Below are 15,605 nucleotides of genomic sequence, written 5' to 3'. Positions count from 1 at the left end.
GCATGTCCAACCCAGCCATGGTCAGGGCAGTCTATAGCAGAAACACTGGCACCTCCCACGCATAGCAGCGGCAGTGAACGTTCCATTTCGCAGCCATTTTGTACCCGTGATGGGTTGACTGTGCACATCAGTCTGCACTGTTTATTTTAATAGCATGCCATGCCTAAATGGCTGCATTTGTTGGCATCTTTAGTATTTTAATTACTCTAGTGTAACGACTTCAGAAAAGCACCCATTTGAAATTTGGCCAACTAATGCAAGGCACCTCTGGACAAGCAGTGGATGATTCGAATTCCAAAAGCATGCTGTCTGTCTGCCTCGCCTGCGCTGATGCCTTTGGACAAGTGCAAGACAAACTTCCAATAATAATCTCAGGGATGTGCGAGGGCCGCGGAATCCATAACTACATGTCGTGCAGACTTGCCACGAGGCATCTGAACAGCACTCAAGTGTGGAAGGCAGGAAGGAATAGCATTTTGCTTTTGGTCTTCTTCATTGCTTTAAGTTACACATGTGCTGTGATGCCATCTCGCAACAAAGAATGCTGCGGTAGAACGAAGTACAGGGTATTCAACGCAAGTTTGCACAACGAAATGTGTTGCGTGGGCTCAATTTTCTTTGCTGCTAAGTTAGTTCAAAAACCCCATCAATTCAAACAGCTTTCACGGTCCCGATGACACCATATTATTTAGGTTTTATCATGCGTTGAATGGTGGTGCCAGTGGCAGTGCAGACTAATGCGTTCCACTGCCCCGGTCTCCCTCTCAATACAGACTGCAGCATCGTATACTGGTAATGCAATACAGGAAGTGTTAAGAAAAAAAAAGGGGGGGGGGGGGGGGGGGACCTTATTTTCATCTACCCTTTGTAAGCGCTATGCACTGTGACCAATGAGAGGGCCTTCAAGGTCCTTCTCGGCTAGTGATCCCATTTTCTTTCAGAAAAACTTACATTGCACTAGTGCATTACATTGCTGGTTTCTCGAGCTTGCTGCCCTACTGACACTGCAACAAGAAAGAAAGAAAAGGCGCAGAGAAAACAAAACAGGGCACCAGCAGGTCACTTCAAATTCCTATGTAGCCTCCACCCTGTCTCTTAATCTTTCGTGCTGAACATTTAACTAATCGCAAAAGTACACACTGGTGTGTACAGTTAAAACTTTATGTAATGAACCCCCATGTGTAATGAATTCCTCAATATTACGAAGTTTTTCAATTTCCCAGTGCCGCCCCCATTAATATGCGCATATTTTAAAATCAACATGTTGCGGCAGTTGACCCTGATATAAGGAACTCGATGTACTGGTTGTCTCTTAGCTAGTGCTGAATTACTGGAGATTTGGCAGGAGCCCACAAGTCTCAGGACGATAAAACAGGGACTGATGAGAGAAACATCCACGATAGCAACAAGCAACCGCAGTTAATACAAGGCACTGGGTTTCAGCGCTGACAGCGCATCTGTACGTGGTAAACGGAGCAGTCTTTGCTGCTTTCGCTTTCAGAATGTGGCACTACAATAGTCCACGCTTAAAAGCAATAAAAATAACAGGACAAAGAAAAACGACATGGGGCGAGCAGTGTGCACCCATCACTGCCGTGCGGTTGCTCAAGTGCATCGATAACGGGAACAGTGGAGCGCGCCTGTGCGTTTTCCTGGGTCAATGGTGATGGGTGAGCGGGAACATGTATGAGAACGCAGGTACCTTTTCGCTTGGCGGCTTGCGAGCGCACACGCTTTCATCCCCTACACTGTATCCTTCTCCAACCCCGCATCCCCACTCCCTCGCAGATGCGTTGCACGGGCCGTGGAGGCTGCCACCGCAGTCGCACCTCTCTAGTCGTGTCATGCTCTCAGCACGATCGCAAAACATTTCACCGCTTCTGTAACTTCAAATAATTCCCATTTACCGTAAGCACTTTTAAGGTGGTTTCCCTTGCAATCAATTCTTAATCCAGTTTTTGTTCTGCATTGCCTTTGCGGGTCACGATGCGAAAACTGCATACAGTTAAACCTCTATGTAACGAATCTCCATGTAGCGAATTCCTCGATATTATGCAGTTCTTCAATTTCACAACATCGTCCCCATTGAAGTGAACGTATTTGAAAACTCCATGTAACGAACATGTCGCAGCGGTTGACCTTGACATAACGAACTCGCGGCACCGACGGTCTCTTACCTAGTGCCTAGTTAGCGGAAATTTGGCAGAACCCCACATGTTTCATGGCGATAAAACACAAACTGAAGTGAGAAGAACGCTTGCTATAGTAACGAGTGACCGCAGTTAATACAACGCGCCGTGTTTCAGCGCCGACGACGCATCTCCGTGACAGACGCAGCAGCCTCCGCTGCTTTCGCTGTCGGGACATGGCATTACAATAGTTCATGCTTAAAAACTGCAAAAAAATAACAAAAAAAAAAAAAAGACACGGGGCGAGCAGCACGCGTCCATCACTTCCATGCGGGTTCCCGTGCACCCGTGCGTCTGTTGGGGGTAGTAGCGGGAACAGCGGAGCGCGCTGGCGACGCGAGGGCAGAGTCGGTTTCCATGGGCAACGGTGGTGGGCGAGCACGCGCGGCATGGGGTGCCGGGCTTAGCAGGCCGGAGGTGACGTAGCCAACGCGCGCTTTCCCCCAGACTGATTTCTCCTCCACCCTTTTTCCCCACTCCCTCATGGAAGCGTCGCGCGAGCCGCAAAGGAGGTGGAACCCGCCACAGCAGTTGCGCGATTGCAAAACATCCGCTTCTATGACTTTAAAAAATAATTCTGATTTACTGTAAACACCTTCAAGGTGGTTTCTTTTACACCAATTCTTAACCTGGTTTTCGTTCTACATTGTCCCTCTGGGTTTTCACGTGCAAACTGCATGTACCAAAAACCTGGATGTAACAAAAAATCATGGACACTTTACAATTTCGTTATAACCAGGTTTAACTGTGTAACGAAAACCTGGATGTGACAATATCGAGGACATTTTCCAATTTCATTACAACCATGTTTACCTGTATGCCTTTCTGAGCCAGCATGCCCCAATTTTCCTCCTGCTCCTCTTTAAACTGTCAGGATAAAACTTCATTTGCAACCCCAGTTGATATAAATTAGCTTGGCTGAAAGTGCAACGACTATATTTTGTGCCAAGACACAAGCAGGACAACATGCCAGGTCATTCTAGATTCCCGTGATGCCCATGAACAACATTACCAAGATACTTTGTTGGGCGAGTTGGTAAACATCCATTATTGATTTAAACAGCGCGAACAAGAAGACACAGGACAAGATAAAAGGAAGCCACAGTACAAGTACTGTACTGTACTCACAGTACAGTGAGTCAGCGCTTGTACTGTGGCTTCCTTTTATCTTGTCCTTTGTCTTCTTGTTCGCACTGGTTAACCATGAACAACATACCATCAAGTTCGAGTGTCTCCAAAAGTGGCTTGTCCTTAACAGCTTCCACGATGGCAAGACCCCCATCAAGCGTCAGTTCATTGTAGCCTAGGTTCACATCCTGAAACAAATGCAAAATCATCCACAATACTATTTACTCACTCTCCATGGCAAATGGGGGCCAATCATTTTAAGGTGGACATCTTCCATGAGTAGCGTGAGGGCAACTAATTTAGCTACAGGGATACAGCAAATGACCTTCATGCAAGACACCCTCCCTGCATTACACAAATGAACACTGCCAGGGTCCTTTATCCTTATTCCCTCGGTACATCATGGAACAAGATCGTGGCCGGCATATCGTCTACAGGTGGGCACCACCGCGTCACCTCAGTGATAGGAGTGTCACAGTTCTGGCTGCGACGACTTGCCTGCATGGGACTTCCACTGTCAGCTGCCTTTAAAACGGACACTGCATCGATCTGCTTTTCAGTTTGGCAGCAGTGCGCATGTCGCATGCATCATATCTACTTTTCCTGCTTTTGAAGGTAAGCGAGTTATTCATTTATAGTGCCTTTTCACGCTACTTTTTGCGCACTGCTGCCGAACTTGGACCTCGATTGAGCCTTGTACAGCGATGTGTAATCTTCAAACATGTCTAAAGAGTTCATGAAAGCACTTGAGGATTTTAAACAAGAAATGAGGCATGAACTGCGTGGTGTCAAGGATAGTGTAAAGTTCTGTAGCAATACATTCGACGAGACAAAAGTAATTAGCACCGACGTTAAAGCACTCAGAAAAGAAATCGCTGAGCTTTTGAAATGCAATGAAGACCTCAGAAAAGAAAACAAGCGCCTGTCGGAAAAAGTAAATGAGCTTGAACAATATAGCCGCCTGAACAACTTAGAGATAAAAGGTGTGGACTCAGATGGGAAAGAGAGCAATGGTTAGCCTTGACCGCCTAGTAAAGAGCAGAGACATTAGTCTGCCAACCAAGATCCGTATAACCCGTGCTATGGTCTTTCCAGTTGTGATGTATGGATGCGAGAGTTGGAATGTGAAAAAGGCTGACCGCCGAAGAATTGACGCGTTTGAATTGTGGTGCTGGCGAAGACGCTTAGCCCTTTCACTGTCAGCTGTTTCTGACCGGGACGCACCCCCAGTGTCGGCTTGGTTTCAAAGAACGAGCATATCAGGGAACGAGCATAAAGATTTATTTTGCATTATGATGGGTATACAAATAAATTAGTCAATGCAATTTGCACATTTCAGTGTTCTGCAGGTGTTTAAATAAACATCATCATCATCAGTCTGACTATAAATGATATATGATAAAATAAAAAAAAACACGCTCAATACTTCTTCAGAGTGTGGTGTGTCAGAGTCCGAATCCGAGCTTGGCTGGTAATCAAAACCCGAAGAGCCATCGCTCCAGTCAGCCGTCGAAGGTCCCGCGCGGTCCGCCATCCGAAAGTAAGCGCGCGCGGAGGGCGCACATTCAGTGGCCAGCACAAGGGAGAGAAACGGTGCATAGTGAAGTCGAAAGAGAAAAAGATGGAAAGAGGCTAAAACACTCGTGTGCTGCTGCTGCTAACGGCAAGCTGTCCTCAAGCGAGGGCGCGTGGAGAGAGCGAATGCAGCAATCGAGTCATATGTCAGTCGGAGAGAGGCAACCGCGTACGGCCCTGAACTTGCCACGTCGTAGCGGAAGCGCGACAAAGAATAAAAATAAAAACCTCCAAACCTGCCGCAGATGGCAGAACAAACTTTGAACCCATAACCGCGCGCGCGCGCCGAAGGATCGCTCGCTCGAGAGAGTAGTGTCACGGAGCGACCACGCCCCCTCCCACGAGCAAAGAACGGGCGGGCGCGGTCGCACCATACTCTTCCATATATGTGTCATATCGGCGCGGAGCAAGCATATCAGCTTGTAGAAAGATTCAACAGATGGCGGAGCAAGTCCAAGCGCGGTAGCTTTACGGTGAGGCGCGAAGATTTGAACGCAAGATAGAATACGTACGGGTACGTTATTGACACTGCGGGGAGGAAACGCGAATACGTACCGGTACGTTCGTGACAGTGAAAGGGTTAAGAGTTCCTTGGACTGCCAGAAGATCAATCAGTCGATATTGTCGACCATAAACCCTGACTGCTCATTGGAGGGTCAAATTCTAAAGTTAAAGCTCAGCTACTTTGGTCATCTGATGAGAAGAGAGGAGTCGCTGGAGAAAGATTTGATGTTGGGAAAGGTTGAGGGTCGCCGGAGAAGGGGTAGGCAGCGAACGTGATGGTTAGATGGCATTCTCGAGGCATTGCAGATGAAGCTATGTGATGTTAAGAAGATAGTGAGAGACCGGAAAGCGTGGCGTGACATGGTCCATAGGGTCACGAAGAGTCGGACACGACTGAACGCCTGAACTGAACAGATGGACATTGTGATGAAAATTGAAGAACTAATTGACGAGCCTGTCTCTGAAGCGGACATCGACGAAAGTCACACGTTTCTGACACAAAACTCTGAGACCAATATTCTGGTTCGATATGTGAAAAGGGACGAGCGACATGCCTTTCTTTACAAAACTAAAAAACAAAGGATTTCAGGATTTCAAGGACCTCACACAAGCCAACAAAAAGTTGCTTGGGGCTGCTATTGCACACAAAAGGCAAGTGGGATGGAAATTTGTTTGGACCTCTGGATGTAAGGTATTTGCGCGCCAGAATGAGACAGGTGATGTGCTGAGGATCCGTGATCTTTCTGATTTGGAGAAGATGACTGAATAATGTGTGCACCTGTAGAGATATACTGTTGCTGATATTTTTTCATGGATTTTGAACTCTCATGTCAGTATTATAATAATGATGCTTTCACTAATGTTTGGCCCAGACAAAACTAGATTTTCTGCAATTCATATCAATGCCCGTAGCATGAAGAATAAGAGTGATCGCCTCAATTTGTTTATGGAATCTTTGAAAGTAAACTTTGATGCACTTTTGTTTACTGAGACCTGGCTGACTTGTGATGACGATCACGTTTCTTTTCCTGGTTATAATTACAATGGTTTACATAGGTCAAGTGGCAGAAGCGGTGGTGTTGCAATTTATGTAAAAAACTGTTATGCTCACAGAAGATTTTTCAATCATGATGGCAAATGTTGAATGTTTGGTAATAGCATTGCCCCACATCACGGTTGCTACAATATACAGACCACCTGCTGGTAGTAGGTCCCACTTTTTCCGGTTCTTGCAAAATCTAATGGAATTCCTGGGTTCCACCAAGCTTCCTTTTGCTCTTACGGGTGATGTTAAGATAAATACAAATTCTGATAACATTTCACGGGAACTAAACACTATCATTCATACATATGCGTTTTCTAACAACATAACCTTACCGACAAGAATAACTCTTACTTCTACCTTGCTAGATATCTGCATTACAAATTCGTTAGTTTCTGAAAGCATGTCTGGTGTGTTGACTAGTGACATCAGTGACCATCTATCTGTTTTTTGTTTTGTTCCTCTTGAAATGAATAAGCAAGAAATTTCCGCGTTTCCTTATAAGGTAAGAGATATTAATGAAAAATCCCTCGATAAATTCAAATCACTGATCGAGAGTGCTTCTTGGGATAGTATATATGAGATGAGCGATGTAAATGAGGCATACAAAGGCTTCATTCACAAATTTCTTGCATATTATGATGAAGCATTTCTGTTGAAAGCAAAATAGGTGAAAAGTAAGAAGCTTAGAAAACCATGGATCACTAAAGCGCTATATGAGAAAATTAAGATAAAAAATAAGATGTACCATAGGTTTATTGAGACTAAAAATGCTTTTGACTATATTTATGATAAGTGAGCTCCTGCGGTAGCAGAGAGCGAACTTGGCAGAGTGCCCTAATGGCTTGACTGCACAAACCTGGTTCGATTTATTACACCGCGTTCGGGGTGGGCGAAATCCACTGCCAAAAATCATTGGAAAGTGTGTTAGCTGCAAATTTCGTTTGAAGCAAACAATGCTAAAAGCCGGTGTCATGACCGCAGCTCGCAGGCTTTTGTTGATTCACAGATGCAATGATGAATGACTTTTGCAAAACAAAATCTGCAGTTTCTTAATGTCTGCAGCCGCCATAGCTTACGCTACACCACATGTTTAGCACGACCAACATCAATGAACGACTCTCGCAAAAAAAATAAATAAAAAATCTGCCTCTCCTTAACGTCCGTTGAGCATGACACAACAGACACTGGAGAAAGTGCATCTACCTTGGAAAGCATCTGAGCTGGCTTGTCTGTGCATGCTTAGTGCGTGCAAATGAAGACTGGGAAAGAGCACACGGTTGTGCTTCTATTGCCTTGTTTCCCCTCTCTAGAACACCACGGCTGCATTGGCTGCGTCTACTCCATAGCAGCCGTTGCCAAACTGGTCCTCTCTCGTTCCTTCACACACATGGCTCGCAAACGTCACGTGCTGGCGCGCGGCGAATGATCACCGCAGACGCGCACACCTTTGGGAAAAGGGCGCGGCGCCGAACTGTTGAAGCCACTGTTGTAGCTTGGAAACGTGAAAACGTCTTGTGGCAAACAGCCGAAGGCAACGCAGCTTTTCTATACTATTACGTGGGATTTTCAAGGGGATATTCTGTGAGTTCAATATAACCAAAGACGGTGGCAGTTATGTTTTCGCTCAAGCGAGGCATTCAGAACAGCCCTGTCCTCCTCTTAAATAAAAAAGAATTACCGGTGAAAACTGAACACAAATTTCTAGGCATTATGTTCGACAAAAAACTTACATTTCTACCACACATAAATATACTGAAAAAGAAAGCTTCCAAATCTCTCAACATACTGAAAGTTCTTTCGCGGAAACGTTGGGGATCCAACAGGGCATGTCTTCTACATATATACCGCTCTGTTATACGCTCACGCTTAGACTATGGGAGCATAGTATATGGTTCAGCTAGACCTTCATACCTTAAAAAATTAGACCCAGTACATAACTTAGGCCTTCGCCTTGCGTGCGGAGCGTACAGAACATCCCCAATAAATAGTCTTTATGTGGAAACGAACGAGCCTTCACTGAAAGACAAGACGAAATGCACTCACATGCGCTTATGTTCTCAAAATAAGGACACGGAAAAAACACATCTGTTACCCGATTGTCACAACTTGCCCCTCCCGAACAATATTCACAAATAAGCCTCAGACAACAAGACCATTGATAATGCGATTTGAAGACATTTGCCGTGAGCTCCATATACTGGACACCTTGCCTGATGTCGCTCAAGAAAATAGGCCCCTGGCCCCATGGTACAACTTTCCAACAGTCTGTGACCTCACTCTTACACAGTTCAAAAAGAGCGGAACTCCTACAGAACATATATTACAAGAATATCGCGCACTAAAAGAGAAATACAGCAAATGCACAGAGTTTTACACGGACGGATCAAAAACTGCCTCCTATGTGGGCTGCGCTGTAGTGGATCAGAACTCCGAAAAAATTATTCGACTTCCTCAATGTGCATCAGTATTTGCAGCCGAGTGTTATGCTGTCCTGGTAGCTGTAGCAAAAATTGTGTATGAGGGCACCGAGAACAGTGTTATCTATACAGATTCACTGAGTGTACTCACAGCTCTAAACTCCAGAAATGCAGTCATGCCATGACTCGGTAACATAATACACGATGTAATAAAGATCTCAACCCAAGGACGTAACATAATATTCTGTTGGGTTCCAAGCCACATGGGCATTGAAGGAAATGAGAGAGCGGACGTGTGTGCTGCTCAAGCAGGCAGGAAAGAAATAGAGAAAGTAAACATACCTTATAAGGATTGCATAAAGTTAAACGAAAACAAAAGGATATATGGCAGTCTATATGGAATAACCAAGAAAGCAATAAATTGCACCTCGTAAAGCCCGTAATAGAAGAATGGGAAACAAGCACTCATCAGGAACGCTTCATGGAGGTTACAGTATGCCGTCTGCGTATCGGGCACACACATCTCACACATAACTTTTTACTAATGAAACAAGATAAGTCTACGTGTGGAGAATGCGGAGAAGTGCTCACCGTCAACCACATCCTGATTACATGCCCAAAACTAGAGACACTACGGAGAAAGCATTTCACTATTTTTTATGATCGTGCCATCCCTTTTCATCCCAAATTACTTTTAGGAGAAAGAGCAATAATAAACTTAACATGTGTTCTTAGTTTTTTAAAAGAAGCAGACGTTCTGAATAAACTGTAAACTTTAACGAACCTTTTTCCCCTTTTTAAATAAGAACAAATTTTAACCTTGCTCTTGGCGCATGATAGCCTCAGTTGCTTATGCACCAAAAAACCCCAATACAATACAAAAAAATTTGAATTATTCAGGTTCGACATATTGGGGTTCAACTGTACAGCAGTAGTGTCTGGCACTATGAGAATGGCAATGCAAGCATGTAAACAGACCTGCAAGACTACAACACGCTGCCAGCACAGTACTGCAAGCACAAAGCGGACTAAGTACAAAGGAGAAGTCCTTTTCATGTTTTCTTCACCTAAAAAACATTTTGTTCAAAGGTTAATCTGTTTACACTGCCCGACTACCCTGCTATCAAAAGTGTTTTGGAAAGTCGATCACCATAGCCCCTGCAGGCCAATATAGTGTAGCTGCTCTGCTCTGATCCAATGAGTGGATTCCAACCCAACAACTTACACACGATTCATGTATGCATGATGCAGCAACCCACCCACAGAAGACAAAAAGTATTGAGGGGCACAACCACTTGCCTTCAGTGTGCTGTGACCATCCTTCAGAGCAATTGCTATTGCTTTAGCTCCAGCAGTCCGTATCAAGCAGTCGCCAAAGTTGATAATCTCGAGCTTGTTGAGATGACACAGTGCCTGAAAAAAAATGAGCGATGACCATCATGGATCAAGCTTGCAAACCACTGAAGAAATGCTTGTGCCGACAATGAAATGAGCTCGATGGCATACTAGGTAACCGAGAGGTTAGTTTCACGCTTTGCTCTAACAGTCGTTACATAAAAGAACTGAATAATTTATTGGCGCTCAAAATAGACACAGGGCATTTTTCAAATAAAGCTTTCATATAAGATGTGCCAACTTGCTGAAGATTCTGTTTTGCAACTCATGACATTGTTCACACTAATCACCTAGGCAACCTACTATCATTGCACAGCGGCCCACCAAAGTTTCCGGAAACACAGAAGCCACAAAAATGCATTACTTAGCAATTTACGCGTGCAATCAGGACCTAAGAGGTGTACCCTTCATTTCTCTGCACAACCCACATGCCAACCACCAGGAAAAGGCCACATCTTCAATCAGATCCCTTTTCCTTGTGATTTAGGCATGCTGGAAACTCTTTTCAGCAGCTATACATACTTTACCTGTATTTAACTGCATTCAGCCTGCTCCTGTTTTAGACACATGCAAACAATGTGACTACAAAAATAATGTCGGTTGGGAGTTTGAGACTTCACGAAAACAGAAAAAAAAAACAAAAAAAAAAAACAATGTGATTTTACAACGTGAACTCTGCGCACCTGCCAAATCTGGCGAGATAACAAATTGGGAGATATTTTACTCATGCCAATGCAGGTAGGGCTGGAGGCAGTACCCAACGCAGGGGTGGAAGCAGGCTCTAGCTTTTTGGACCAGGCATGAAAGCAACAAAAGTCAGATTTCGGAGCATGCTTGGAGCAATTTATGGGCTATTTTGGAGCACTTTGAACCAGGCTGATGGCATTAAATGCTACTTAAGCGCATTCTTCTGCTCACAGCTATAGTAAGTTCTGTTTAATTTGGCGTCCAATGAAGCAGAAAAAATTTTCAAATTGACCTAAAGCTCTAGTTATCGAATGGAATTGTAAAAATCATCTAAAGTAGTCTACATAACAGTAATTCTGCCTGATGAACACCTGCATGAGCTGCATTTGAGCCCTTGTAAAAATAGATTTTCCCAGCTTCGTAAAGTGCTTTGCTTTGTGCACAAGGTTGAAAGATTGCTCCTTAATCGTAAAAGCCTCCCTACCTGTTCGCAGGGCTACTCAGTAGTAATGATTGATGCCGCTGTCCTAAGCGGCCCCCTCGCATTTTGATGATGCTTCACCGCAGAGCACAGTGAGGCAGTGCAGTGAACCGCGTTACTATATAGCTGGAAGCAGAAGGTGGATGCATGCACAGGACATATGCGTATGCGTTAAAACACCACGTCAAAACAGAAATAAAAAAGTAGTGAAGCCCCAAGCAGCGTCCAATGCGCACCTAATCGCAGCCGCTGGAAGTAAAAGCAGATCCAAAAGTATCCGATTTCAGAAATGGCAAACTTCCGACTGTCTTCATACCTGCCACAGCGTGCACAATGTGCGCGGGAACTACAGTCTCATGCGATTCAGGTTCGGGAAGGCTGTTTCGAGGATCGCTGGAGGAGCGTGTTGTACCTCAACATGTCGTTGGCTACCAGTCCACATGGCGAATGCGGCCCATCGTTGACATATACCAAGTTGGACGCAAACAAAGAGCAGCGATAGGCCGTTGCGGCGCCATTTGCAATGGTAAGTCACTTTTCGCACATATCCCCCTTTAAATGGCCATTGGTCGGGTCCGTGCTCCTAGTTCAAATTATATAAACCGAACAAACAGGGGTCGAAACAAGCAGAACTTACTTTAGTCCAAAAACTGCACAAAAATTGATTCTGAATCTTATTGGCCAGAATTATTTGGGAGTTCAATGGTGGTAAAGATTTTTCTCAAGTTCGTGAAAGAAAAACAGACAAATGACAGAGGCTGCAAACAGCAGTGGAATCAATCAGCTGCTATTAATTTCAGTTAAGAAAGACTCGTTGCACGTTCTTTTGTGAAAGCGTCGTTAACAGCTTTATTACAAACACCACTGCGTGCTGCGTGCTTTTGTAGCAAGCATCCAGTACCGATGATAAAACTGGGTAAATTTGGTGTTGTACACTTGAGATGGTCAATTACCACGTAAGTTGCCATTTAGACACAGAACAGGTCGGTGCAGCACTTTCACCCCTACCGATGAGTCATTTTGCAGTAATCCATACGACGTCCAGATAGTCTTTCACCAGCAGCAGATTTTGGAGGGTTAGGAGAAACCGATGAGCGGAAATCAATTCTAGCTTCAGCCTCAAATCACGTTTTGCTATCCTGAGACAAGCATCGACACATTGTGCGAAATGCAAATCTTCACCTTCCCTCGATGTCACGCAGCACAAATATTCACGAGTGCAAGAGAACAAAAACTATATCTCTTCCCTTACTTTACACTGTACAACGCACACAGGTGGCCTGGCTAACCCTAAACATGCACACAAAATCAGCTGCAACAGCAAATGCAACCAGCTACAGCTCATTTGGTTGATTTGACTTTGGCTGATGGTGACAACGACGGTGCTAGTGCGGCCATTGATGTTGGCTATTATGATACATTTGCAGATCCCGCAGTGCTGGCTTACCAAAAACTGCTCTCGTATATGCAGAAGCAACTTTTTTGGAGATAGAGGGCACAATCGGAAACTTCAGTCAAAAACAAGGAGCCCCCAGGGTGAAGCTGGAAGGTTGGCAGACGCAACTCTGCCTCTTCAAGCCAGCTGACGGCTCGGGAAAAAAGAATGTGGAGAGGGCACGCAAAAATACAGGACCAACAAATATGTGGATGTTACTTCAGAGACAGCACTTCACTGACATCGTCCAGTGCAGGAAAGTCTGCAATAAGTTAACCCACATGCTCTGCCCCTGCGCCACCACTGCTACGAGTTTCGTACTGTCCGCTCGTGCGTCCTTTTGTGTTTCTTTCTTTTCCCTACACCGCTTCACCTTTTTCTTGCCTTCTCTTTCTCAACGGTCCATACAAGCTTCTTTCCATGTTCATAGCCACACTCTAAATTCATCATGTGCGTTGCGTGACCCCAAGGTCATCCGAAAGCTGGCTCCCTCTAGCAGCTAGCGAGTATGGTGGTGAAGTTGCTGTAGCAATCTTGAACAGCGCAGGAAAGAAACTGTTTTTGCCCAAACATACCCAGAAGGGTCGAAAACTGGGCAAATTGGGATGAATCCATTTATTTGTGGCACCACAAGAACAAGGACCGAGACGAAGGGGGACAGAACAAGTGCTCACTATCAACTGACAAAAATTTATTGGGACATGCAAATTATATAGAATGCAGAAAAACAAACACAAAGAACAAAAACATGTGACATGCGCAGTCCAGTTCATGTCAAAATGGTCGAGTCAAAAAGGCATGTGAAACAACTCAAACCATATCAGGGAAAGTGCATCTTCAAGATATCTATACTCTAAGTCTAGTTATACAGTCGAAACCAGATAATTCGAATTTTGGTTATATAAAACTCACAGAATGCCCCCTTGAAAATCCCACGTAAAAGCATAGGAAAGCTGCGTTGTATATCGAACTCTAATTTCACCGGTCGTTCAACATATCGAACTCCGCACCACGCACTGGAAGGTGCGCCTTTCTCGAAGACGATCGCATCACCCTCGGCAGCTTGCCGTGTGACATTTTCAAACCACGCACGGAAGGATTGAGAAAGAACAGTTCGGCGACGGCTGGTCTCGTTCTTGTGGTGCCACAACTAAATGAATTCCTAGCTAGATTAAAATGTAACGCGAGAAGTGTTCTGAAACCAAAAAATCAATAAAAAAATCTCACTCTGTACATATTCGTGCAAATACAGTACCATATTTGTTTTGTGTGGACTGAGGAACAGCAGTGAGACTTCCTGTTTGCGGAAATTTGTTTTCTATAAACAGGAACCCCATTTGGCCTCACATCTCAGAACCACAACTCTTCACGGAGCTTCGTTCCAAAAGAACCTGTTTGCAAAAATATATTTCTCCGTGACTGCCAGCACTCGATGAATGATATCTGCCTGTGACGATAATGCCCACGAGGAGCTAATTTCAGACACTAAGGAAAACTCGTCCCAACGTGTATGCCAAGCAAAATTAGTTTTCTTGGCATTTTTATGGCTTTACTGACCTTCATTCAGGGGCAAATTGTGCATTTATTGCACAGAAATTTAGTGTTGTACTGCCTCAGAGGCAGAAGCAAAAGAAGTACTTGACTTCATCAGAGTGTGAAAACAACCTCAGGTGGATCTAGTATAGCCTGCATTTCCTGCTCTGTTTTCGCGAAGGCAGACACTCTGTCATCAAAGCGCTGCAACCAACCAATGCACGCCAACTTCAATCTGCCATCAAACAGCAGACATCTGTCTATTTTCCAGAACTGATTATGATGAGGGCTCAGGGGTGGTGACCATGAGAATGTCGTCACAATACCTGTGACATGTGTCGGGCACCTTCTGGGGTGAATGTATTGTCATTGAGGTTCAGCACACGAAGGTCCCTGTTGCATACCAGACCTTTGGCCAGCGCAGCAATGCCTTCGTGGTAGATGCCGTTCTGAGGCAGAGCAACTTCCTGCAGAGAATTCAGTTTCTGCACCAAGGCAAAAAAAAAAAGAAAAGAAAGCAAGGCTTAGGCAGACAACAGGACTGGCCGACACAACTAGAAGAGTGCACACGAGATGAAAACAGTGCTAAAACCAGTGACAAACCTTTGTCTCCAGGCAACCGTTTGTATACAACTGGCCATGCGACAGTGACAGTTGGTTCTGGACTAATGTTTACAATCAGAGTAAAAGATAAAAACAAAATGTAACATGGCCGGCCTTATTATGTAGTCACCTAACTTTGTGCACATACTGAAACTGTGACAGGAGGTAATGTTTACAATCAGAGTAAAAGATAAAAACAAAATGTAACATGGCCGGCCTTATTATGTAGTCACCTAACTTTGTGCACATACTGAAACTGTGACAGGAGGTAATGTTTACAATCAGAGTAAAAGATAAAAACAAAATGTAACATGGCCGGCCTTATTATGTAGTCACCTAACTTTGTGCACATACTGAAACTGTGACAGGAGGTAATGTTTACAATCAGAGTAAAAGATAAAAACAAAATGTAACATGGCCGGCCTTATTATGTAGTCACCTAACTTTGTGCACATACTGAAACTGTGACAGGAGGTAATGTTTACAATCAGAGTAAAAGATAAAAACAAAATGTAACATGGCCGGCCTTATTATGTAGTCACCTAACTTTGTGCACATACAGAAACTGTGACAGGAGGTAATGTTTACAATCAGAGTAAAAGATAAAAACAAA

General features: G+C 44.4%; 1 protein-coding gene across 1 annotated transcript in view; it reads right to left on the bottom strand.

The window, feature by feature from the left end:
* The window catches only part of LOC146194057 (ran GTPase-activating protein 1-like), a 98,673-nt gene that overhangs the window by 40,665 nt on the left and 42,403 nt on the right, over positions 1–15,605 (bottom strand). Inside the window, exons 6-8 of the mRNA XM_084602952.1 lie at positions 14,716–14,874; positions 10,158–10,271; positions 3,406–3,505 (exon numbers count right to left, since the gene is read on the bottom strand). Of these exons, the coding sequence (XP_084459078.1) occupies positions 3,406–3,505; positions 10,158–10,271; positions 14,716–14,874 (373 nt within the window). The remainder of the gene's footprint in view (positions 1–3,405; positions 3,506–10,157; positions 10,272–14,715; positions 14,875–15,605) is intronic.

The sequence above is a fragment of the Amblyomma maculatum genome, chromosome 4, assembly GCF_055883805.1.
Source record: "Amblyomma maculatum isolate TAMU_Amacu chromosome 4, ASM5588380v1, whole genome shotgun sequence".
Lineage (NCBI taxonomy): Eukaryota > Metazoa > Arthropoda > Arachnida > Ixodida > Ixodidae > Amblyomma > Amblyomma maculatum.
This window is presented reverse-complemented; position numbering and strand designations above follow the sequence as displayed.